Source organism: Grammomys surdaster, unplaced genomic scaffold (assembly GCF_004785775.1).
Source record: "Grammomys surdaster isolate TR1022 unplaced genomic scaffold, NIH_TR_1.0 186, whole genome shotgun sequence".
Taxonomy (NCBI): domain Eukaryota; kingdom Metazoa; phylum Chordata; class Mammalia; order Rodentia; family Muridae; genus Grammomys; species Grammomys surdaster.
In genome coordinates this window covers 5458868-5483188 of record NW_021604631.1, presented here as the reverse complement: position 1 = coordinate 5483188, position 24321 = coordinate 5458868, and the positions used below count along the sequence as shown (strand labels likewise).

At 46.6% G+C, this 24321-nt stretch overlaps 1 protein-coding gene across 1 annotated transcript in view; it reads left to right on the top strand.

Annotated features, from left to right (window-relative positions):
• The first annotated feature begins 3813 nt into the window (after positions 1 to 3813).
• The window catches only part of Zc3hav1 (zinc finger CCCH-type containing, antiviral 1), a 41178-nt gene continuing 20670 nt past the window's right edge, over positions 3814 to 24321 (top strand). The window contains exons 1-4 of the mRNA XM_028768364.1: positions 3814 to 4177; positions 14399 to 14534; positions 18048 to 18300; positions 23283 to 24314. Coding sequence (XP_028624197.1) covers positions 3870 to 4177; positions 14399 to 14534; positions 18048 to 18300; positions 23283 to 24314 — 1729 coding nt within the window. The 5' untranslated portion in view covers positions 3814 to 3869. The remainder of the gene's footprint in view (positions 4178 to 14398; positions 14535 to 18047; positions 18301 to 23282; positions 24315 to 24321) is intronic.

Genomic DNA, 24321 nt, shown 5'->3' with positions numbered 1-24321 from the left:
AAGCTGGAGGCATTGGTCTCTCAGTTAACTCTTTGATGACCGGTTTCTGAGGCTTTGTCCGGAGGATCACGTTCGCCAGTCATGGCTACAAGTGTGAATGAAGTGCTCTGATCGGGCTTCTCTTTTATGTTGGATTTGGCGTTACTCTTGACGTACATGGCAGATAACCACTCGTGTCTGGTTATCTCAGCTCAGCTTCATTTCCAGACTTGTCTTTACAAGTACCAGACATGTTTTTACAAGTACCAGACTAATCTCTACAAGTTTCCTATTACAAAATGGAGTTGGTCCTGTTTAAGGGCCTGCTCCTTACAGGAGGCCAGGCCATGATGACACGGTTTGAGCCACCTTAAGGGTGCCGGGAACCAAACCAAGATCCTCCGCAAGAGCAGCAAATGCTGTTAATTGCGGAGCACCTATGACAGAGGCAGTCATTATTGAGACTGGTCATGTTTGCGAGCAAAGGGCTGAACCAGTGAGACTCCTTACTCTACATTCCTAAGCGGGCTCCTATTAGGAGTATGTGCAGGGACCTCAAAGGAAGAGAACGGTACTCTGACTGGAGTGTCTGAACAACACAGACCTCACTTTTGATCAAGGGGGTGTCCCTGGGATAGCGAGCACAGAGACAGGAGGCACGCTTGGCTCCTCCTCTTCCGCCTCGTCCTCCTCCCCTTCCTCTTCTTTTTTATTTTTTAAAAAATTGTTGGTTGTTTTTTCTTTCTTTCTTTTTTTTTTTTCGAGACAGGGTTTCTCTGTATAGCCCTGGCTGTCCTGGAACTCATTCTGTAGACCAGGCTGGCCTCGAACTCAGAAATCTGCCTGCCTCTGCCTCCCAAGTGCTGGGATTAAAGGCGTGCGCCACCACTGCCCGGCTTTTAAAAAATTTTTTATTTACTTTTATTTTATTTTTATTTTTGCCAGACTGAAAATAAGGCCAAGTGGATTAAAAGACAATTACAGAAGCAAGAGACAGAATCTATGTAGTCTTGGTGATGTTCCGTGGGTGTGTGGAGAGGTAGGGGGAAGGGGACGTCTCAGCCGGCTCATGCAGAGGGACCTGAGGGACCAGTCACACACAGGTATAGCATAGAATAGAGTTTATTCAGGGCATGGGGAGGGGAGCTAGGAGGGTAGTAGAGGCAGAGAGAGAGAGAGAGAGAGAGAGAGAGAGAGAGAGAGAGAGAGAGAGGAAGGAGTAGAGTAGAGGCCGGCCATGACCACATGGAGAGAGAGGGAAGGAAAGGGGGAGGGGCGAGGGGACAGAGAGAAGCTAGAGGCAAGAGATCAAGAGAACAAGAGAGCCAGAGAGTAAGAGAGAGAGAGGAGGGGGCAAGCAGCCCCTTTTATAGTGGGCAGGCCTACCTGGCTATTGCCAGGTAACCATGGGAGCATACCTGGCTGTTACCAGGTAAGTGTGGAGGTGGAGTTTAGACAGAATACTAACACTTGGCCGTCTGGGGACTTTTTTTTGTGCCCTGGCACCTGTTCCCCTCACCCTGTATGCTAGCTAGGGTCTTACCTCCAGTCTTATTTGATTGTCTAGTCTTAAAGGAAATATCAGCAAAGAAAATGAAGAGAAGGAGGAAGAGGTTGTCCACTTCAGTCTCTTAATTTTCTTGAATGCAGCGGGGTCTTTGTGCTAAAAAAAAGGTTTTACTGGTTGTTTTGTGTGTGTGTGTGTTTTAAATATTTGAATAGAAGTCTTTCTTACAAGGTGGGGGTAATGAAAATGTTTTAATTTCTTGTCCTAAACAGACGTTTATAGTATCGGATAGAAAGGACTCATAGTTAATATTTCTAATATCCCTTTACCCGGTGCCTCATCCATCCACAGAAGGGAGTTGACTGATTCTAGATCCTTCAAGGGACTTCCTCTGATCCCCTAATGGGACACTGCTGTTTATAAAGCCGATGCCCTCTGAGAGCCGGGATTGTTTCTTTGATTGCTGTGTCTTCAGAGTCACTACTGTAAGGACCACACGAAAGATAGTCAATAAACACATTGATCTTACTTGATTTGATAAGAATGGGTCCCTGGAAACATGCCAGACTGAAAATAAAGCCGAGTGGATTAAAAGACAACTACAGAAACAAGGGTGAACAAGTAGTCAGATGAGGACCCAGGCTTGGCTGCTTTTCATACCAAAGAACTTTCATACCAAAGTTCCAGTGAGTCAGAGGGAACCAGAGTGAGTCTCACCCAGGTTTCTGATGATTTTGAAAAACTTTATTTCTTATTAATTTGTTTTTAAAATTTAAGTTACATTTATTCAGAGAGAGAGAGAAAGATTGAGTGTTGTGGAAGAGGTCAGAGGGCAACTTGCAGGAGTAAACTCTCCCAGCGTGGGGGAAGTCCTGGGGGTCCTAGGTTTTAGCAACTGTTGCCTTCACTTGATTTATCTTCCTGGCCAATAATCCCTTTGTCTCAGTCTCACAAGTGCTGATATTACCGGCATGCCGTCAGCACACCAAGCTTTTAATATTATTGGTGTGTGTGTGGGAGGGGGAGGGTTACTTGTACCTCCCTCTTGTGGAGTTCAAAAACATCACGGCGCACACTTTTACTCCTGCACCGTGTCTACAGATTTTAAAGAAAGGTTTATTTCCCCTCTGATCGGTGACCGCTCCATTCATTTCGTAGTGCTGAAAGGAAAGCCCCTTTCTTTTTCTAATTGGGGTCTAGGATTTAAGGGCCTGAAAATTAGCGGAGAATACAGATGAGACAAACAAAATACAATTGTCCTAAAGAAAAGTTTTAAAGTCTCAATTTAACAAGGGGAGGGGGGCCGAAGAGCGGACAAGGTTTGTGTGTGTGTGTGTTTCACAAGAGAGTCTGGAAGGACACATGGAGCTTTTTTTATGCTAATAGTCTGGAGCAGCTGAATCTTCCGGAAGCTCCCTGGGGGACATGGGTGGCTCTTTAATTTCGTCAGCCTTTGCTTTCCTCAGAGGAAAATCTAGTTAATATTTCTTTCTGTCTCTACCGTAGCTCTACGGTAAGGTAAGGGTTTACCTTAAAAAATCAGCTTCATGCCAAGTGGGGGAGGAGGAAATCTGAAGACATTCTAAGAAATTGGCTTGGAGAACCAGAATTGGAGATTTTAGTTAGGAAGGCCAGAAAGGATCAAAGAGTGGGTCTTCAGATTGCTCTGGAGAAGGCTACGAAACCAGGGAGAGTAACAATCACCGCCCTCTAAGAGGGGCTCGGCACAGCGCAGAAAGCCCGTAATCCTAGATCTGGTGCCGCGTTCAGGCCGGGGAACAAACTTTGGAGAACCTCACGGTCCTCCGAGCTCCACCTGTTCCTTCAAGTTATTTCCTCACGTGCGGAGTTCGGATAATATCCACGTCCTGCGGTGGTGGCGAGCGTTGACGACACTCGGGCCGAGCGTCCCGCTTACAGGAAGCGCTCACCAGGTCTGCTCTTTCCGGGGCTGGGTGGGGCGGATTTGAGGACGCTTCAAGTGGGCTCCCCAGGATGCGTCACTCGCCTCTGGCTTATCAAGACTCCACCCGAGCCTCGGGGACGTCTTTACTTCCTCTCTTCCTGGTAGCAGCCTCGCAGTCCCGAGCTCGGAGGACCTCACGTCCAGCCTGGAACCGAGGGTGCGGCGGTGCGGCGGACCTGCCCGCGTAACGTTGCTTGCTTTCCATCCGCTCTCCCGCGCGGCTGACTTTAAATCTAACCCCAGGACCCGGTCGGTGAGGTCGGGCCTTGCGACGCCACCTCCGTAGTTGGAAAGCGAAACCGCTCTGCTCTACGAGCGGCACCGCCCGCGTCCGCCCCTGGGGCCGCGCGTAAGTTTCGATTCTCCGTGAAGGCGAGTCCCGCGCAGCGGCCCGAGCGGCGGCAGCCATAGCGCGCCATGGCCGATCCCGGGGTGTGTTGTTTCATTACCAAGATCCTGTGCGCCCACGGGGGCCGCATGACCCTGGAGGAACTGCTGGATGAGATCAGGCTCTCCGAGGCGCAGCTCGTAGAGCTGCTGGAGGCGGCGGGGCCCGATCGCTTCGTGCTATTGGAGACTGGAGGCCAGGCCGGGATCACTCGGTCGGTGGTGGCTACTACTCGAGCCCGCGTCTGCCGTCGCAAGTACTGCCAGAGACCCTGCGACAGCCTGCACCTCTGCAAGCTTAATCTGCTCGGCCGGTGCCACTATGCACAGTCCCAGCGGTGAGTGCACCGGGGATGGGGAAGGTTCTCTACCTGCATGGCCAGGCACTGCGCGGCTGCTTCCTAGGGGAGGCCAGAGCCGGTTGGATATCGCTCACTCCGCTGCAAACCCCTTCTCCCTCTCTCATAACCTCTAGGCCAGTGGTTCTCAACCTTCCTAATGCTGTGACTCTTTAATACAGTTCTTCAGGTTGTGGTGACCCTTACCCCCACCATAAGATTATTTTCGTTACTACTCCGTAACTTCTAATTTTGCTACTGTTCTGAAACGTGATGCAAATACCTGTGTCTTCCGATGGTCATATGCGACTCCTGTGAAGTTTGACTCCCAGGTTGAGAAACCGGTAGTCAAAGCGCGATTGGAGAGGCAGACAAAAGCTACCTTCCTACCCTTCTCGTCGCGCACGAGAATCCTCATTAAAATACTTTTGGGCCAGACAGAGTTTGTAGAAGTTGCAGGTACACCTTTTTCTCCTTGCTACCCTGGTACCCCGAGTGTTGCAATTGCCCCAGAATCCTAGCCGTGCAGTTCAGTTTCCTGTGTCTCCGGTGCACTAACTCCCGGGTCGCTGTGACCCTTCACTCTGTGTCTCTCAACTAGCGGCCAGGCTGCTCCACCTGGCTAGATAGATAACCAAAGGTGTAGTGGTCTCAGCCTTCTTCCTAGTCTGCGTGGTGGCCCGCACAGTGACCCACCCACCCCTTCTTACGACCCACTCTCTCAAATTGCATGAAATAATGTGGTTTAACTTCTCAGGCAGCTGCTTCTGTTCCTACTTGGTCCCTTCCTTCCTTCCTTCCTTCCTTCCTTCCTTCCTTCCTTCCTTCCTTCCTTCCTTCCTAAATATTAGCGTTTCCAAGCCTTGAATAGAGCCTTTTATTTTGCTGTCTTTCAAATTTCTCCAAGACAGGGATCACTTTCTTAGGTTCACCTGTCATCTCTACCGAGATGATTTCCAAACACGTAGAACCTGAGCAGCTCTGCTGTGAATCCAGCGTCTCCATCCAGGGTCTGAGGAACCAGTGTCTTACTCACATGGGCCAAACTCCCTCAAAGCAGGCTCTCCAACCTTATCCGGGACGTCACACCAGTTTATATAATTTCTAATCCCTTCTGCCCTTTCCTCTTCCTGGTCTCACTTCTGAGTGTTTCAGAAGCAATGAATGGTTGGTTCTTCTAGGCTATCTTATTTCCAAGCTTTTGTTGTTGTGGTGGTGGTTGTTGTGGTTGGTGGAGGTAGTACTAAAGACTGATTCTAGGACCTCCTACATGCTCCCCAAGCTCTCCACCACTGGAGCCTTTAAAAATCTTTTTGAGCCAGAGTTTCACCAACTTGCCCAGGCTGGCCTTGAATTCCTGAAGTTAGCCCTTAGCTTGGTTCCTCCTGTTGCTCAGTCCCAAGTGGCTGAGATTTCAGGTCTGTACTGCCAGGCCCAGGCTTCTGTCTGTGGAGAGTCTTTTCCACACTTTGTTGATTCTTAAAAACTGTGAGTGTTGCCCTGTTTTGGAATCAGTGTGATCATCAAAAACTTTAATCTTCCACTTATTTATGAGCAAAAAACTCCAGACACTCACATCCAGGGTACACCTCTAGGGCGTGTGTATCGAAACATGCAAAAGAGGAGGGTTTTAAATGCATGAAGTAATATTTTTTTAAAATTGGTAGTTTTTTGGAACGAAAACTCATTTAGCATTAAACATTAAACAGTTATTTAAATGTTTAATGTCATGATGCAACAGTTTGAAAGCCTTTCTGAGTTACAGGAAGTTGTATTTAGAAGACACCATCTAAGTTGCTTGCAACTGAAGAAATTGCCCGAGTAGTAAGAGAAGGAAGTGGTTTGAGGCGGAAAAGGAACATTCTAGCACAGTACTGAGCGCCGACAGGGTTGCTAGCACGCTTTCTGATTCTTTTTTTCTGTTAATTGCCTGTTCTGAGAATTTCTTCAGTAAGTGTTGGCTTTTCGTTGTGAAAGTTTCAGTGTTTTTCTACAGTTCAAAGCATATTAAAACGTGGACGGGGAGACTGCTGGGTCACCATGTACCCATCATTTTGGTTCAACAGTTTTCAAAATGTGGCCTGCCTTATGTTGTGTATTCTACATCTCTGTCCCCCCAATTCCAGTGTTTTATGTTAAAGCTAATCCCAGAGATTATTTACTTCATAAGTATTCAGTATCTCTAACAGGTAAGAACCATATTTCTTTTTTTTTTAAATATTTATTTATTTATTATTTCTGAATATACTGTAGCTGTCTTCAGATCTCATTACAGATGGTTGTGAGCCACCATGTGGTTGCTGGGATTTGAACTCAGGACCTCTGGAAGTGTAGTCAGTGCTCTTAACCACTGAGCCATCTCTCCAGCCCAGAACCATATTTCACTAATATTCTCATTGTATGAGGATCACTTTTTAAAAGATCCCTCCCTCCCCCTCCCCTCTCTCTTCCTCCCTTGACAGAGGGTCTTGCTGTAGTCCAGGCTGGTTAAGAACTCCCTTTAGATCAGGAATGACCTTGAATTTTTGGTCCTCCTACCTCTACCTAATTGATGGAATTACATCCTTGGCACAACTAACCATTGTAGGTTTATGGCGTGATACCGATGGAAGCCAGGACCTCATGCTTGCTGGGAAGCACTCTACCAGTGCAACTACATCCTCAGTCCCTCCCTCAGCAATTATTTTATTATCAGTTAATCTAGTATTCAGATTCTCTTGACTGCCTTAGTAATTAAACTTGTATTTTCAGGATAAAACACCTGTATAGACATAAAACATAGTTACTTTGATGTGTATCCAATATGCATTTAAGTTTGTTGCACACAACATGTATAGAATTTTTAGCTTTATGAATTTTGTTGTTGTGAATGATTTTTGTCTGGTTTGAAACAACCATTTTTATTCTCTCTCTCTCTCTCTCTCTCTCTCTCTCTCTCTTTTTTTTGGTTTTTCGAGACAGGGTTTCTCTGTGTAGCCCTGGCTGTCCTGGAACTCACTCTGTAGACCAGGCTGGCCTCGAACTCAGAAATCCGGCTGCCTCTGTCTCCCAAGTGCTGGGACTAAAGGCGTGCGCCACCACTGCCCGGCCGAAACAACCATTTTTAACTGCTATGAAACCCTGCATTTTTTGTATTTTGAAAGAACATATATGGGGCTGGAGAGATGGCTCAGTGGTTAAGAGCACTGACTGCACTTTCAGAGGTCCTGAGTTCAAATCCCAGCAACCACATGGTGGCTCACAACCATCTGTAATGAGATCTGATGCCCTCTTCTGGTGTCTCTGAAGACAGCTACAGTGTATTCATATATAATAAATAAATAAATCTTTTAAAAAAAAAAAAAGAAAGAACATATATGACAGAGGGATTATTTTGTCAGTTTAAGTTTAGATAGATACTCCAGAGAATTTATTTATTTTTGTCTCACTGGGTAGTTTTCAATGGTCTGGAACTTGCTGTAGACTGGGCTAGCCTCAAACTGACAGACCCACCTGCCTCCGTCTCCACAGTATGGTAGAAGAATAAAGGCGTGTACCACTGGGCCTGGCCAGGGTGTGTTTATTTTTTGATGTGTATAGGTGTTTTGTCTGTACATGCACCGTCTCTCATGCCTGTGCCAGACCCCCTGCAACTGTGTAGCCACAGACAGCTGTGAGCCACTGTGTGTAGTGCAGGGAATTGAACCTGGGTCCTCTGGGAAAGCAGTCGGGGCTCTCAACCGCTGGACCATCTCCCCAGCCCTATCCTAGTTTTGTAGTGTGTTCCCTTTAGCAACACCTAACAGAATTTTGACTATTAAAATTTGTCATGCATTAATAACTTTCTCTTGACTCACTGGCTGATGGGATCAGTTAGCCAACTAACATCCACAGTCATGTACCGTGTTTGCACGTTGTAGTGTGATGTGTGTTTTGTTTATAAATACTTTCCCTGCAGTACTTTTATTCATAGATAGAAATTCTCCTGTCTTGGTGTTCCTGTCTCTCCTTTTGTAATGCTTCTGGCTATACATTTTTAGTTGACAACAGGACTTTTCCTGGATAGGTGGGCGGGGCATTCATGTTTGGACACTCAAGTTGGGACACTTCTGTTTACTTTACTGACATGATATTTACAAACCTGAAATTCAAGTCCTAGGAGTAATGCAGACACTAATTATGCCATCAGCACGAGAGAGAAATGACAAGTGAGTCTTCATCATAGCTCCCGAGAATAAATACAAGTCCTTCCCGTTTAAAATACATTTGAACATTAGTGTTGTTGTGTCTGTGTGTATAGGTGTACAATGTGTGTGTGTATAGGTGTACAATGTGTGTAGGGGATTACATGAGTTCGTAGAGCACAGGGGAGGCCAGCACAGTGATGTGAACTGGGTTCTTCTGTTTTCTTTTGGTTTTGTGAGACAGAGCCTTGCTAGGTAGTGCAAGCTTGCTTCAAACTCAAGAAAATCCCCCTGCTTCAGCCTCTTGGGTCTAGGATTACAGTCACACGCCATCACCCCAAGCCTTGTAAATGCTATCTTGGGACTGGAGAGGTGGCTCAGCAGTTAAAAGCACTTTCTGCTCTTGTTCTGTTTCCAGCATCCACATGGCAGCTCAAAACCATCTATCTGTAATTCCAGTTTTGTGGGATCTGACATACTCTTCTGGCCTCCACAGGCACCAAGGATTCATGGGTTTCGAATACATACATGTAGACAAACCACTTGTAGATAAAAAATAAATAAGCCTAAACAAAAATCTCATTTTAATCAGATGGAATGGACGTAAGCGTCTTTAAAATTTTGCTGAAGGCTACCATAGCTTGTAGAGGTGGCAAGGCAACCCCTATTTGCAGGACTTTAGCTTCTCCACTGTCTAGGAGCTCCCTGAAGTGAGATCTTTCATTAACTCAGTTCCCCTTGCAGGCATGATTTCTGCTGGACTGGTTGGAACAGACTGTCTTAAGGTCATTGTGTTACTATGGTTTCTGTCCATGTGGGTGTTTTCTCTGGGCTATTTCCTGTTTTTATGGTACTAGTGCTGAAGCCCAAGGTAGGTGTGGGGCCTTTGAGAAGGCTCTCGAGGTAAAAGTGCTTGGCTTGCAAACCTGGTACCTTGAGTTCAATTCCCAGAATCCACAGAAAAGATGGAAGAAGAAAATCAAATCCACAAAAATTGTCCTCTGGTTTTTACACACGGGCTTTGGCATGTATGTGCCCCATACTTATTACACACTAGTTCACACAAATAAGAAGTACAATATTTGGGATATAGAGCCAGATAGTGGTGGTATATATCTTTAATGCCAGCCCTTGGGTGGCAGAGGCTGGTGAACCTGAGTTTGAAGCCAGCCTCTTCTACAGAGTGAGTTCCAAGATAGCCAGGGCTACACAGAGAAAGCCTGTCTTGAAAAAGGAAAAAAAAAAAAAAGAAGAAGAAAAAAAAGATAAAGAATAAAGGGATATTGAGTGACTTTCTATTTTTTAATTTTTGTTTATCTCTTACAAAATGAAGCATCTCAAGAGACCACAACATTTTTGCTATGTCCCCAAGTCCCAGTCTTTTGCCTGCTTTCAGATCTGCAGACCCATACATAAGTGGGTATCAAGATTAGGGTATTTGTAAGCTCCGAGTCAGTGGATGCAACCAACTGCTGATGGAAAGTATTCACGGGGGAGGGGGAGGCTTGGGCCTGTACTGAATCGTTGTTCCATCAAAGACGGAGACTTTTATTTAGGTTTTTGTTTACTTTGATCTGTTGAGCAGCTGCCCTGTTTACTGACGGGGCAGCTGGGAGGGGAACACCCAGTTCTGGAGCCTCCTCCAGAATTGAATGTGAAGAGCCCAACCTTCAAGTCTTGACCTCAGAAAATAAGTCAATTGCTTGGGGTCTCACAGCAGGTGTAGCCGGCTGGAGTCAGGTATGTCTAAGCACTGCAGTTGATGGGGTCGCCTGCATTAAGAACCACTTTCCAGGCTAGACTGTTTTAGACCATGCTCCTCAGCTGAGGAGAGCATGGACTGCCTGGGTTAAAGCTACATTTTGTACTGTGGGTAGAATGGCAAAGGAAAAAGGTGACTTATTGTTAGGCTTGGGGCCTGAGAGACACTGCTGCCTGTTTCGTGGCCATCTTTGCTTCCTTTTCAAAGTTATCATTTCCTATGACTGGAGCTGTTTGTTTGCTGTGTATCTGCGCCAGAGGCACTCTGCAAATGTTTACATTGTCCTGGGCAATTCATGCAGGGTTGTATGCAGGCTCTTTTAAGTCAGTATGGGGGGTGGGGTGAGGCACCTGAGCTACTCAACCCTCTTTGCAGGAGCCATGTCCCCTGTTGGGGAGGGAACCATGACTACTTTCAGTGCCTGACCCTTCCCACCCCCTACCTTCAGACAAAACTGAGAAATGGCTTGGGGCCAGCCATCAGTAGTTTAACAAACCCTCTGGATCTAGATGATTCTTCTGCGTGGTACAAACTGGAATCAGCTGGTAAGTCTGGCATGGGACCCAGAGCTTGCATTTCTGATTCCTTCCTTGTGGATTCTGGTCAGAGGAACACTTTTGAGAGGCTCGGGCTCCTGCAAGAGGCCCTCGGGAGACTTTGACTCCAGTTCTGGGAGGTCAGAGAATAGTGAGAGGAAAGTGTGGAAGGAAGCTTCAGCCTTAGCTCTCGGCAGACGGGAGCTGCACCTGTCTCCTCCCAACAAATGTGACAATGGGTTTTTGCCTTTTGCTCTTAATCCTTTGTGATCCCCTCTGCTTTTATTTTGTATCCAGTTTTCCAGTTAGTAACCAGAACAATGGCTTCTCGCATCCCTACGTTTCTCACTTGTAAGTTTCTGATCTACATGTTTTCGGCTTTGCAGATTACAGGTTTTTTTTCCTTTTCCCTTCCCCTTGTTTTTGAGGTTTGAGTTAAATGATCCAGTTTTCCTCCTATCTGCGTCACCATTTAGCTTTGAGTTACTGGACCTTAGTTGACCACCTGAGGGTTATTGTCATTGCTAACCCCGGTCAGGGAACATGTGATAGATGTTGCTTTCTGTTTTGCTTCAGACAGCGAGTGCAAACTGCCCCGCCTAGGTGGCTGATAAGTCTGCTGAAATGAGGGCCAAGGTAAAATCCTGTGAGAAGAGGCTGAGGGGACGCCTGTAGCCTATAGAGAAACAGCAGGGCCTTCGAGGGATGGGGCACCAGAGTAGACGGACCAGACAGACTATGGGTTTCAGGTGTAGACCAGAGATCAGGGAGGTAGTAGTTTGCCTCAAATGGAGACGAGAAATGAAAAGTAAAAATGGAGCCACCAGTAGGGCAGCATCAAGGACAACAGCCAGCTCAACCTGACTCTTCTTTTAGATGCCCATGCCCGAGTGGACTTCCAGGTAGAGGGAGCCCCATAGGGTTAGCTCTGTGGTCAGGTTGTCTGGGCTAGCCCCAAAAAAGAACTCCTATTCTTTTTGACTAACAGTTGTCAATTTCTCAGTCAGGGGTTGGAATCTGCCTGCTTGTGGGAGTATGTGGGCAGGTGGCTTTACCCGCTGAGCCACCACCTTGCTGGCCCTGGGCAGGTGCTTCAGTTGGGTCATTTCCAGATCTGTAACAAGAACCTTAATGGCAATGACTTTGGGAACAGTGAAGTGAGGTACCTCAAGGGGCAAGGTAAGGAACCCTTCCCACACATCTGGCAGACCGCTCTCAGAGTGTAGAGGGTCAGGGGGAGTTTCTACTTTGGGCTGAGACCAGAAGGGATTACCTTCGAAGCCTTTTCTGCTCTAACAGTCTCTTCAGATCCTGTCCCGTGGACTCGGGGAGTGGGTGATAAGGTGGAGGTTTTGCCCAGCTGCTGGGGGTTCTCAGTGGTAGAGACTGGTGGGAGCAGGTTATCTGAAACCACAGAGCCGGAGCCAGAAGTTAGCAGAGCCGAGGTCAGCCTTATCACAGAGCACCAGAAACAGTGGAAGTCAAGGTTAGCGGTGGGGAAAGTAAGGAATGGGCCTGTCTGGGTAAGTGATGAGGATGGAGGTTGGTCGTCACCAACCGTCACCTTTCCTTGAAGCCAAACAAAGTGCCTGGGAGGACTGGCTGGATTCAAGGACTCAGCTAGTGGCCAAAGGGCCGTTGTCTGCCATTTCTTAAAGGTTTTGTTACATCTGAAGGCAATTCTGGAGGCTCAATAACAACCTGGAAGTGACTCTGTGTGTGTTAGTGTGTGTGTGCACGTGCATGCACATGTATGTGTGTGACTGCACACATTTGTGTGGGGCATCATTCCTCCAGAGCTGTCCACCTTTTTTTTTTGAGACGGTTTTGTTACTGACTTAGAACTTACCAAGTGACTGAGTTTGCTGGCTAGTGAGCTCCAGGGACTTGCCTGTGTATACTTCTCCAATGTTGGGAGTACAGGCGAGCCACCAAGTGTAGCTTTATATTTATTTTTTGTAAGTTTTGAGGATTGAACTCAGGTTCTCATAAGGCTGACCTTGGCAGTCCTGGAACTGTAGACCAGGCTGGTCTCAGATTTGAAGATATGCCACTCAAAAAATAAGGTGGACAGCTCTGGAGGAATGAAGGAAGCCCTACACGATTTTGTGTGTGGTCGCACACATACATGTGCGTGTGTAGACACACACACACTTCCAAGAATATTATCAAGCCTCCAGAACCACCTTTTCTGACTGAGCACTCTCTATCTCTAGCCCACAGAAATGAGTTTTAAAGACTAGAGAATGATTTCCACTTAGATGTTTATGTTTGTAAAAATCCACCAGTTTCAAATAAATCAGTTTTGTTTTTCTGCTCACCAGTGACCAAACAACTGAGAAGTAGTTGTGAAGTGAGCTGCCTGAGGCGGGTGCTGGGATTCAAACTTGGGTCCTCTGGAAGGACTTCGAGGGCTACAGACCATTCGGCCGTCTCCAGCCATCTCCAGGCCTCTTAGTGACTGTCTCAGCTGGCAGTGGTTTCTGAACAAGTTGCTCTGTTGCCAGTTTTTTTCCTTCTTTCACAGCTATGTGCAAAAGAAGTCTACAACAGTTAGGTCAGATACTATACGTACATGTATATCATTTGTGAAGAACGCTAGGTGTGGTGGTGCATGCCTTTACTTTAGTCCAAGCACTCAGGAGGAAGAGGCAGGCAGAGTTTGAGACCAGGCTGGTCTACAGAATGAGTTCCAGGACAGCCAAGGCTACACAGAGAAAACCCTGTCTCAAAAAAACAAAAACAAAAAAAAATGAATAAATTAAAAATAGAATAAAAATGTACCCCTCCTGATTTAGCTGTTTGGTAAATATAGCTTTATTATTATTTATTTGTGGGTTTTTTGTTGTTGTTTTTGTTTGTTTGTTTGTTTGTTTGGTTTTTTGTTCTTGAGACAGGGTCTCTCTCTTTGTGGCCCTAGGTGTCCTGGAACTGGCTTTGTAGACCAAGCTGGCTTCAAACTCACAAAGATCCTCCCACCTATGCCTCTCAAATCCTGGATTTAATAGTTTTGTACCACATACCCTACTTTTTTTTTTTTTTTTTTTTTTTAAATTTATTATACCTTCACTTTCTGTTTTTAACTCGGAGGCAGAGGCCTGCAGATCACCATGAGTTTGAAACAGCCTGGTCTTCATGGCAAGTTCCAGGCTGGTTGATTTTTATATATAGTAAGATCCTGTTTTTGTTGTTTATCTATTTGTGTTTGTGCAATCAAACTGACGTCACTGGGTTTGTTGGCAAACTTACCTTTACCCAGTGCGTCCTCTGACTGGACCACTGTACCTTTTAAAATTGTATTCTTTCTGTAGGCTTGATTCGCCTTAATTACCAAAGGATACAGCATTGATCTTTGCTGAGTCAAAGTTTAATGAACTTTTTCTTTTTAATCTACTTCACACATGCTAAGCAGGCGCTCTACCACTGAAGTCGACTCTTTTGAAGCTCAGTTTTTTTGGGGCTGGCATATGAAATGATGGATTTCAGTATGGCGTTTTCACGTCTTCACGCGTTAGTCTTACTGGTCCCCTTTCTCAGTGCCTTTCCCTGCTCCCCTGCACCCTCTTGGTACTCCCTTTCTTCTCTCCAACAATTCCCTCTTCTGTGTCCTCTTGTCTTCTCCCCCTTTGCTTAGAGCTCGAGATGCCTGTCTTCCCTCTCCTGGTCCTCTTCCTACATCCATGTCGTGTGAATATGGCTCCCTTCTTTTTCATTTCTTCTGTGAAGTGCAAACATTGACAGTTGCCCTCCTTCCTTCCAGGAACCTCTGCAAATATTCTCACGATGTTCTGTCGGAACAGAACTTCCAGGTCCTGAAGAATCATGAGCTCTCTGGGCTTAATCAAGAGGAGCTGGCCGTCCTCCTGGTCCAAAGCGACCCTTTTTTCTTGCCTGAGGTAGGTCCTGGTTCTCACTTTAAACACCAGGCGAGAGTATTATTTGCAAGTCAGGCATGCTGCTGTACACCTTTAAACCCAGCAATCTTGGGAGGCAGGCAGATCTATATGAGTTTGAGGCTAGCCTTGTCTACGTAACAAGTTCCAGGCCAGCCAAGGCTACCTGGTGAGACCCTGCCTCAACAAATAAATGAAGAATTTGGGTCCATTAGGATGCCAGGAACTCCACTGTGAACAAGGATGGGTTGAAGGCGTGGTGTAGCTGGACTGGTTGAGGCTTTAAATTGGGGTAGCCTTGGAATAGAAGCTGGAAAGATGCCTGAAAGATGCAGGCACAGGTTGTGTCACTGTACCAGATACTCCTACCAAAAATTCAGTGATTAAGAAAATATACTTCAGCCGGGTGGTGGTGGCGCACGCCTTTAATCCCAGCACTTGGGAGGCAGAGGCAGGCGGATTTCTGAGTTTGAGACCAGCCTGGTCTACAGAGTGAGTTCCAGGACAGCCAGGACTACACAGAGAAACCCTGTCTCAAAATATATATATACACACTTTAAGCTTTTTACTCCTTAATAGCCTCATCAAGGGTCAGCAGGCTACAGCCCAGAGGCCAAACCTGGGCTGCTGCCAGTCTAGAAATAAAAGTCTATTGTAACACAGCCGTGTGGACGTGTTTACAAATTTTCTGGTGCTGTTTCTCCCCTCCAGGGGTCAGGTGAGTAGTTGCAACCGAGACTGAATGGCCAAAAGAGCCTAAAATGTTTACTGTGGGCTGTGACAGAAGTGTGGAGCCTCTGGGCCCTGCCTGGACACGGGCAGGCAGAGAAGCTGCATGGTGGGGCAAAGGGTCCAACACCATTTTGCAAGACTCATGCCAGTGGGTCCGCTCTGTTGTCTTCAGAATATGGCTTCCATCTCTTACTGCAGGGATTTCTCACTGCTCACCACTTTTTAGTTGGTGGGATTGTACAAGAGAAGTAGAAGCCAAACAGCATACCCTTTAGAAAACTGGCCATGGTGTGTCGCACATCTGCTCACATCTCATTGGCCAGTGCTTATCACATGGTCATATTAGCTGAAAGTGAGGCTGAGAAATGAAGTTTCTGGCGGAATGGCTGTCTGTCAAGGGCTGCCATTACTAGAGGAAAGACGGAGATTGTGGAATATTATGAAGTCTCATCTGCATAGGCTTTTGGAATGGAGAGTCAGTTGATGTTGCTCAAAGGACCATGTCTGACCCGAGAAAAACCTTTGAGTGGAGAATCCCTGAGTGTATCCACCGTACAAAGTCAGTACCAGCGTCACACAGAACCGGAGACGGATCAAGGCCGCGGGAAGGGGCAGAAGACCGAGAGGGAGGCTGAGCCACATCCCAAGGGGTGGAAGACAGGAAGGCGGAGCAACACAGGAAGGAGTGCAAGGGAAAAAGAGATGCGAAGCTCCCAAGAAGGTTGGAGTTCTGTTAGATAAGACAAGCTAGCCAATGGAGATTCCTTGAGGATTCGACTGTTTGAGGGAGATTTAAAAACTCGGCGCGACAGGTGATTTTTGAGGTGTCCACTGAGCTCCGAGAGCTCCGAGGGCGGGGCGTCAGAGTGTGTTGATGGGGAGAGGACGCATTCTCTCCTTTCACAGCTCCAAGCCTTCCGTAGGTGCTTAGAATGCTCTGCTCCGTTTCTCTCTCTTTCCTCCCTCCCCTCTCCATCTCTTTCCCTTCTCTTCCCTAGAGTGGAATATTCTCAGTGCCCTTAGCATCCACCAGCCTCTCGACTCCGCCTCTAACTTAAGCTGTGCAACCTTGGACAAAGCTTCACACCCTCTGGGCATCATTGCATCTGTGGTTTGTTTTGTGACAGTTGAGATTTAGCAGCGCCTGCAAGCGTCAGCTACCACGTGAAATTCTGAATAAAGCATAAAGCAGCGACAAGATACACTCCCCTGTCCTCAGAAAAATTCTTGGGTGTAAACGTAATTTTTTGGAGGGTTTCTCGCCCTTCTGAGACTAAACATCTTCATCTTTTAGATGCAAGGTCAGGCTAATCACTAACCATTTCTTCATCTAGTGGCTCAGACACGTGCCTCATACTTCTTACAATACATCTTACACTTTGTCACTCTGCCTCCCAACAGGTGTTAGGCAGACAGACAGAACAAATATTTTCCTTCTGCTGTTGAGAAGGAAACAGAAAGTAGAAGGTCACTGGGACCGGGAGGTCGCCCAGCTGCTTCTAGGGCCTTGACCTTTAAAGCAGCCTCTGTCAGCCCCGCAGCCACGTGGTCCAATTGCACCATCCCTGTCTTTACTCTAGTTCTGTAGAGCTATGTGTGCAGATGCGTTTGCTTAGACCAGTGGTTCTCAACCTTCCTAACACTGGACCCCTTTAATGCAGCTCCTCATGTACGTGACCCCCAACCATAAAATTATTTCATGGCATAACTGTAATTTTGCTGCTGTTATGAATCTTATCCTGATATGCGACCCTCCAAAGGGATCATGACCCACAGGTTGTTTAGATAGTGGGTAAGAATTTCCTTACTGAGTTGGTTATAGTGATGTGTGCGTGCAATCCCAGCACTTGGGAGGACGGGGAAGGAGAATAGTGAGTTGAAATCTAGTCTGTGCTACATAATGAGTCCTTGTGTCAAAAACCTGAAAACAAGGCTGAACAGCGTAGTGGTGTGTGCACCTTTAATTCCAGTTAGCAAACAAAGTAGGGAGTGGTGTGCACACCTTTATCCCAGTTCCTGGGAGGCAGAGGCAGGTGGACGTCTTCAGAGTTCAAGGAAGCTGGAGTGATGACTCAGAGGTTAAGAGGTCCTGAGTTCAATTCCCAGTAACCACATGGTGGTTCAGTCATCTGTAATGTGATATGGTGCCCTCTTCTGGCCTTTAGTCATACACGTAGGCAGAACGCTGTATACATAATAAATATTAAGTAAAAAAGTAGTTCACCACCCCCCTTCTTCTTCCTACTCCCCTACCCCTCACATACAAATCATTCGAAAATGTCCTGTTCTGGCTATCAGAGACAAATGACAAAATCCCAAAGTTGCAGATAAACACACACATGTCCTTTCAACTGTAGAGTAAGTTAAGATCCAAACTAGACGTTGTCTTCGGGGCTCCCTTAGGATGTCCTGTGTATAGCTCACCATCTGAGTTTGATTCTTCCAGGAATTATCAAAGTCATCACTATTTTTTCCTCTTACATTTCTTTTCTTTTAAAGGCAAGGTTTTGCACTGAGCTTGTGGTCCTCTTTGCCTCAGCCTCCTGAGCACTGGGTTACAGATAGGCACCCATCCTCCATCAGATATCACCTGTTCATTCTTCTTCGGACTCTTCTATCCCCAAATAAGCCACCAGTTGAACCCATCTCTTCAGCCTTGGGTGTTGCGTGCTTGTTTCCCCGTGGCACGCCTACTTTCTATGGGACGGGGCCTGTGCATTCCTTAACAGGCGTGGCAGGCAGGTCCAGATGTGCTTACCCCATCATTCTTTCTTTCTTCTCTAGATATGCAAGAGTTACAAAGGAGAGGGCCGCAAACAGATCTGTGCGCAGCCACCACCGTGCGAGAGACTTCACATCTGTGAGCACTTCACCCGGGGCAACTGCAGTTACGTCAACTGTCTCAGGTCTCACAACCTGATGGACAGAAAGGTGTTGGCCATCATGAAGGAGCATGGGCTGAGTTCTGACGTGGTCCAGAATATCCAGGACATTTGCAACAACAAGCATACCAGGAGGAACCCCCCTGGCACGAGAGGTATGCCCTTTTCCTTTTTAATTGTGCGAATTTGCAAATAAACAGAAATGGCTGTGGGGCATGGTGGTGAACGCCTTTCATCCCAGCACTCAGGAGACAGAAGTTGGTGGATCTCTGAGTTTGAGGCCAGCCTGGTCTTTGAGCTCTAGGACAGCTAGGGCTACACAGAGAAACCTCATCTCAAAAAACAATCAAGCAAACAAACACAAAAAGAAGAAAGAAAAACTGCAAGGAAAGAAATCTGCCCATAAAATCTCAACTTCACTATCTGCATGCACCACTTTACTACAGTTGAAGTAATGATGGGTATACAGTATTACAAGTGTCTCTGTCCCCTCATTTTAAAAGAGTTTATGTTATAGTCTGGTGCGGGTGGCACACACTTTTACATGTAACATACCAGCACTCAGGAGGCAGAGGCAAGTAGACCTCTGAGTTGGACAGCAGCTTGTTCTACAGGGCTAGTTCCAGGACACCCAGGCTACAGCAGAGAGAAACCCTGTCTCAAAGAAAATAAAAGTTTGCTTGGGGGTGGGGCATGTGTGCATCTGTTAATTCCAGCACTTTGGAGAAAGAGGCCAGTCTGGTCTAAATAGACTTTGTCTGAGAAGCCAAATAGTTATTTCGTTAGTTTATTTTTGTCTTTGAAGCTTTTTTTTTTTTTTTATGGGAATCAAAGACATTTTTTGAAATTCAGAAGTTACAAGCTTTGGTCCAGTTATTTAGTCTTTTTCTCTGTGTGTGCATACGCACATTTATGCACACAGATTATTTTTAATGACAACTGCTTACTTATTTTGTGTGGCATCAGAGGCTAGTTTTCAGGAGTCAGTTCCCCCTCCATCTTACAAATCCCAGGGATGAACTCAGGGTGGTGACTGGGAGCCATCTTGCCAGCCACACACATACTTTTGTTTATTTATTTTTGAGACAGAATCTCACTGTGTGGAACTAGCTGGACAGGACCTCACTATATAGTCCAGGCTAGCCTCAAACTCATACAGTTAAGCCTGCCTCCATCTCCTGAGTGCTGGGATTAAAGGCATGCTCCACAATGCACAGCTCACACTGCACATTGTGTGGTTAAAGTATATGATGTGTGGATGGATACATTGTGATATTTTACACAAGTCTATCGGCACATTCTCCAAAACTGTTCTCCTATATAATATTTTTATCTTCTTAAAAATTGTGTGTATATGTGTAGGGTGGGTATGTGCATTTGAGTGCAGATTACTGCTGGGACCAGAGGTGTCAACTGCCCCCAGAGCTGGATTTATAGGCAGGTATGGGCAACCCAACATGGCTTTGTAAAAGCAGCAAGCAGTGATCCACCTCCCTAGCCCCTTCCTTTTTGAGACTTCATAATGTCCCATATACTATGGCATCACCTCATTTTGCTTATTCAATCATTGGTTGATGGACAGTGGTTTGTTTCTATATGGTAGCCACCTCAGGAGTAACACCACCATGAGTATGGATGCTGGACCATTTCCTTGAGACTCTGCTTCTGGTTGTTTTAGGAGTATAACAAGGAGCCCATTTCTAGATCACTCTGATGTGTTGAGTGTTTTGACGAGCCGCCATGTTGTTTTCCAGAGCAGCTCTGCCATTTTCCTTCCTCAGCCTTGTGCCATTCCCCTGTCTCCAATACACACGATTCAGTTTACTTCACTCTGTTTTGCGCTTGTCTCTGTCAGAACTTTGATGAAACAACCGTCCTAAGGGATAAGAAACGGCGCCGTTTCTTAAGCATTTTCATATAACACACCGTGGTACTGATCTGAAAACTTTTGTCCTTTAATTTAATTTAAATTATATGATTGTCTTAGTTAGGGTTACTGTTGCTGTGATGAAGCACTGTGACCAAAGCAACTTGGGGAGGAAAGGGTTTGTTTATTTGCCTTACACTTGCACACACCACACTGTTCATCACCGAAGCAAGTCAGGACAGGAACTCACTCAAGCAGGACCGGAACTTACAGGCTGGAGGCTTGCTCATCTTCCCTTCCTTCCTTCCTTGTTTTTGTTAAGACAGGGTAGCCTAGTGTTCATCCATAGACCAGGCTAGCCTCAAACTCAGAGATTCACCTGCCTCTACCTTCTTTTTTTTTTTTTTTTAAAGGATTTATTTATTCATTTAATTTATGGGTACACTTTTGATGTCTTCAGACACACCAGAAGAGGGCATCCGATCCCATTACAGATGGTTGTAAGCCACCATGTGGTTGCTGGGAATTGAACTCAGAACCTCTGGAAGAGCAGTCAGTGCTCTTAACCGCTGAGCCATCTCTCCAGCCCTGCCTCTACCTTCTTAATGCTGGGATTAATGGTGTACGCCACCACTGACCAGCTGAGCCTGATTTCTTATAGAACCCAAAACTACCAGCCCAGTGGTAGAACTACCCATAATGGACTGGGCCTTCCGGTATCAATCATTAGTCAAGAGAATGACCCACAGCTGGATCTTACTGAAGCATCTTTTTCAGTTGAGATGTCCCCCACTCTCAGAAACTCTAGCTTGTGTAAAGGTGACATAAGACCAGCCAGCGCGACTATATTATTTATTTATTTTGCTTGTGTATACAGCCGTATATGTGGAGGTCAGAGGACAACTTCAGGAGTTCTCTCTCTTTCCCCAGATTAACCCCGAGTCATTCAGGCTTGGTGGCAGGCTCTCTTTCCCACTGAGCCATCTCACTGGCTCTTCTTGTCTTTGTAAAGTGGACATAGTAGAGGCCGAGTTTATGAAGAGAATAGAATCCCTGACTCTAGGATGCTGTAGTGACGCCACGAAAAGCTCATCTCCTTGTGCTTGGAGAACGACGCTTAGTCTACAGGAGACTTTGGCCCAGAATCCGACATTGCTATTCCTCACAGCAGAACTGTGAACAATGGCGGGTTCATTATTTATTAAGCTCACTTAGGGTGAGGAAACGAGTGTTGTTAGTCTTTAAGCAGCTTCCAGTCATGCTTAGAAAACCAAACAGTACTGTGAAGGTTAAACCGGAAGCCATGTTTCCGAGCCGAGCACACGCATGCCTGTCTTCCACACCACAGTGCTCTGAACAGAGGCTGTCTGCAGAGGTGGGGCTTGTGAACGAGTCACAGTGTGTGGCAAAGATCTGTATATGACTGTCGCTGTGCATTTAGACGTCGTGACGGGGTGTGTGTGGGGGGGTAATTAAGCCCGCTCAGCCAGTCAGCGGGTTCTCCAGGGCGGGATTGAGGATTAAAAAGAAAAGGCAAATAGATAACAACACTGTGGCATGAGCCCAGCCATTTCTGAGGCTGAAGTCGAGTTTAATTTTTTTCCATTTGCTTTTTATATCATTCTGGGTACATACAAAGAATACGGTCAGTCCTTAAGGCATAAAGAGTCAAGGAACAAACAGGGCAAAAATCAAGGCAATAAACAAAGTCCCGTGGTCACCATGCTTAGGAGTTTATCAGGATGATCCAGATTCAAGGAATAGTATACATTCCTTGGCTGTATTTGCCTTGAGCCTACTTCGATGTCCCAGCCCGATATCAAATTCCTGCCAAATTCCTAGAAGCAGCCCCAAAAGCTCTCCACAGGGGAGGCTTGCTTTTGCTACAATACTGTTAAACCCTTTTCTCTACCAGGACAGTACACACATGTTCCTCATAAGCATACAGACACTACCCCACCTCCATCCTCACCTTTCAAATACCTTCCCACAGCAGACATCACGTGTGTACATACCACACCAGACTTCACACTCTGGGTCACTCCCTCTGTCTTCTCTGCTTCCTAGCAGGTGTGACTTTTCTAGAGGGAAGATGCTGCTTCATCAGTGTCTCTAGATTTTTTTTTTCCTCTTCAAGAATTACAATGTAGGGTAGGCTAGCCTAAAACTTGATGTTTAGCCAAGGCTGGACTCCCGTCTTAGCATCGTAAGCACTGGAATTATAGGCATGAGCCAACCCATCTGCCTTCAATTTCGACTTTTCGTAATAAGTTTGGGCACTTGTTGTGGTAAATGTTAATTGGGGTTTCTACCCCACCTTAAATCATTTAGTTTCCAAATACAAATCCTTTATGTTTATAATAAGCCTTAAAAGCACTAGAGCTGGAGATATCAACCCTCTGTGTTCTCTGTGCTGTTTTGTCTGTTTCCCTGTCAATATCCCTGAACTATCACCATGTTCCACCTGGGCCGCTCCTACTTCAGCAGGCCGGCCCTCATGGCCGTGCGCTCATGATCCACCTACTCCTTCTCCTCTTTCTTCTCCTCTCAGTCTCTACTCAGACCCCAAGCCTGGGACACTAAGCCCCGCCCACCTCTCTTCCACCCAGCTGTAAGCATCTTTATTCAAACAGTAGTTTTAGATTAGGAATTAAGGTTTTGCAGAACAAAAGCTGGCATCCATGAGAATTCACTGTCTTGAGGCAACTAGGCCCTTAGCAACAGACCAGGCCTCAAGAGGCACCAAGGGAGCTAGAGGGAGAAGCCTGGAAGGTCTGTGGTTAGGCGAAGTCTTAGCTTGAGTCTGCAGTCGATTACTGTTTGGTTTCAGTGTTAGAAGGGCCTATTCAGGAACCCAGATCGCAATGAGTGACGTCTCTGAGTTGTAGACATGTTCCTCTCCTTGTCTACATTTCAGCTGTCAGTCACTGTAGTAATGAACCTCTCCTTGTCTGCATTTCAGCCGTCAGTCACTGTAGTAATGAACCTTAACCCAGAACTAGAGTCTAGAGAACACCTCACCTGGGGTCTTGGAGACTGGAGAACTCTCTGAGTTTCAGGAGAGGCCAGAGGAGCTTTGGGGTCCTCCCTTGTCTTAGCCACAGACCGCTGTTTGTGGACTCTGCCAGGCTGCAGCTTCATCCTTAGATTCGCGGCCACCACTTAGGAAACTCCTCTGATAGAACTCAGCTACAGGGCTGGACAAGCAGAGAGAACATAGAGGTAGAACTGAGCTGAGCTTGAATCTTCTCTTTGGGTTTCTCTTTCTAGCTCCCCATCCCCATCGCAGAGGCGGGCAACACAGAGCCAGAAGCAAGAGCAGAGATCGCTTCCTTCACAACAGTCTGGAGTATCTCTCAACTGTCTCACCTCTGGGATCTGGTCCACCTAGCCCAGATGTCACCAGCTGTAAGGATTCCCTGGAGGATGTGTCTGCAGATATCACCCAGAAGTTCAAGTACCTGGGGACTCACGACCGTGCCCAGCTTTCCTCTGTCTCGTCTAAGGCTGCTGGTATCCGAGGGCCCAGTCAAATGAGAGCGAGCCAGGAGTTTTCGGAGAACGGGGATCCAGATGGCTTATTTTCTAGGAATCGTTCTGATTCGTCTTCAAGTCGAGCCTCCGCTGCCGGCTTTCCACTTGATGTGGCACAGAGAAATGAAGCCATGGCCATGAAAATGGGCGTGCCTTCTGGACACCGCACGGAGGTCCTGGGCAAGAACGAGGCTCCCGACACCGATCACGTGCCATTTTTAAATAGTTATATTGATGAGGTGACAGTGGAAGAAGTGTCAGGAATTCTAGGTAAAAGGGCCACAGCCAACGGTCTGGAAGAAATGATATTACCTAGCAACCGTCTGAAGAGTGTGGTTAAGCCCCAGGATCCCCAGATCTCTAGCAGAATGACTGACAGTGGCCAAGACATGGCATTCCTGCTTAGTAAATATGGAGAAAACCCAGCGTGGGCAAGCACATCTACCCATAATGCCCCAAATGGCTCTAGTCAAATTATGGATGAGATGCCTAATGTCTCTAAAAGTAGTACCACTGGATTTGGCATAAAATCACCACCAGTTACTGGAGGAAAAGAAGCAGTCTATTCTGGAGTTCAGAGTCTGAGAAGCCAGGTTCTGGCTATGCCTGGGGAGACCACTACCCCTATACAGGGCAGCAGCAGGCTGCCTCAGTCACCTCTGTCTTCTTCAAGCCACAGAGTTGTGGCCTCTGGGAGCCCTGGCAAGAACAACATCCATGCCTCTGTGAGCCCAGCCAGTGAGCCCTCAAGGATGACATCAGACCCTGGTGAGTG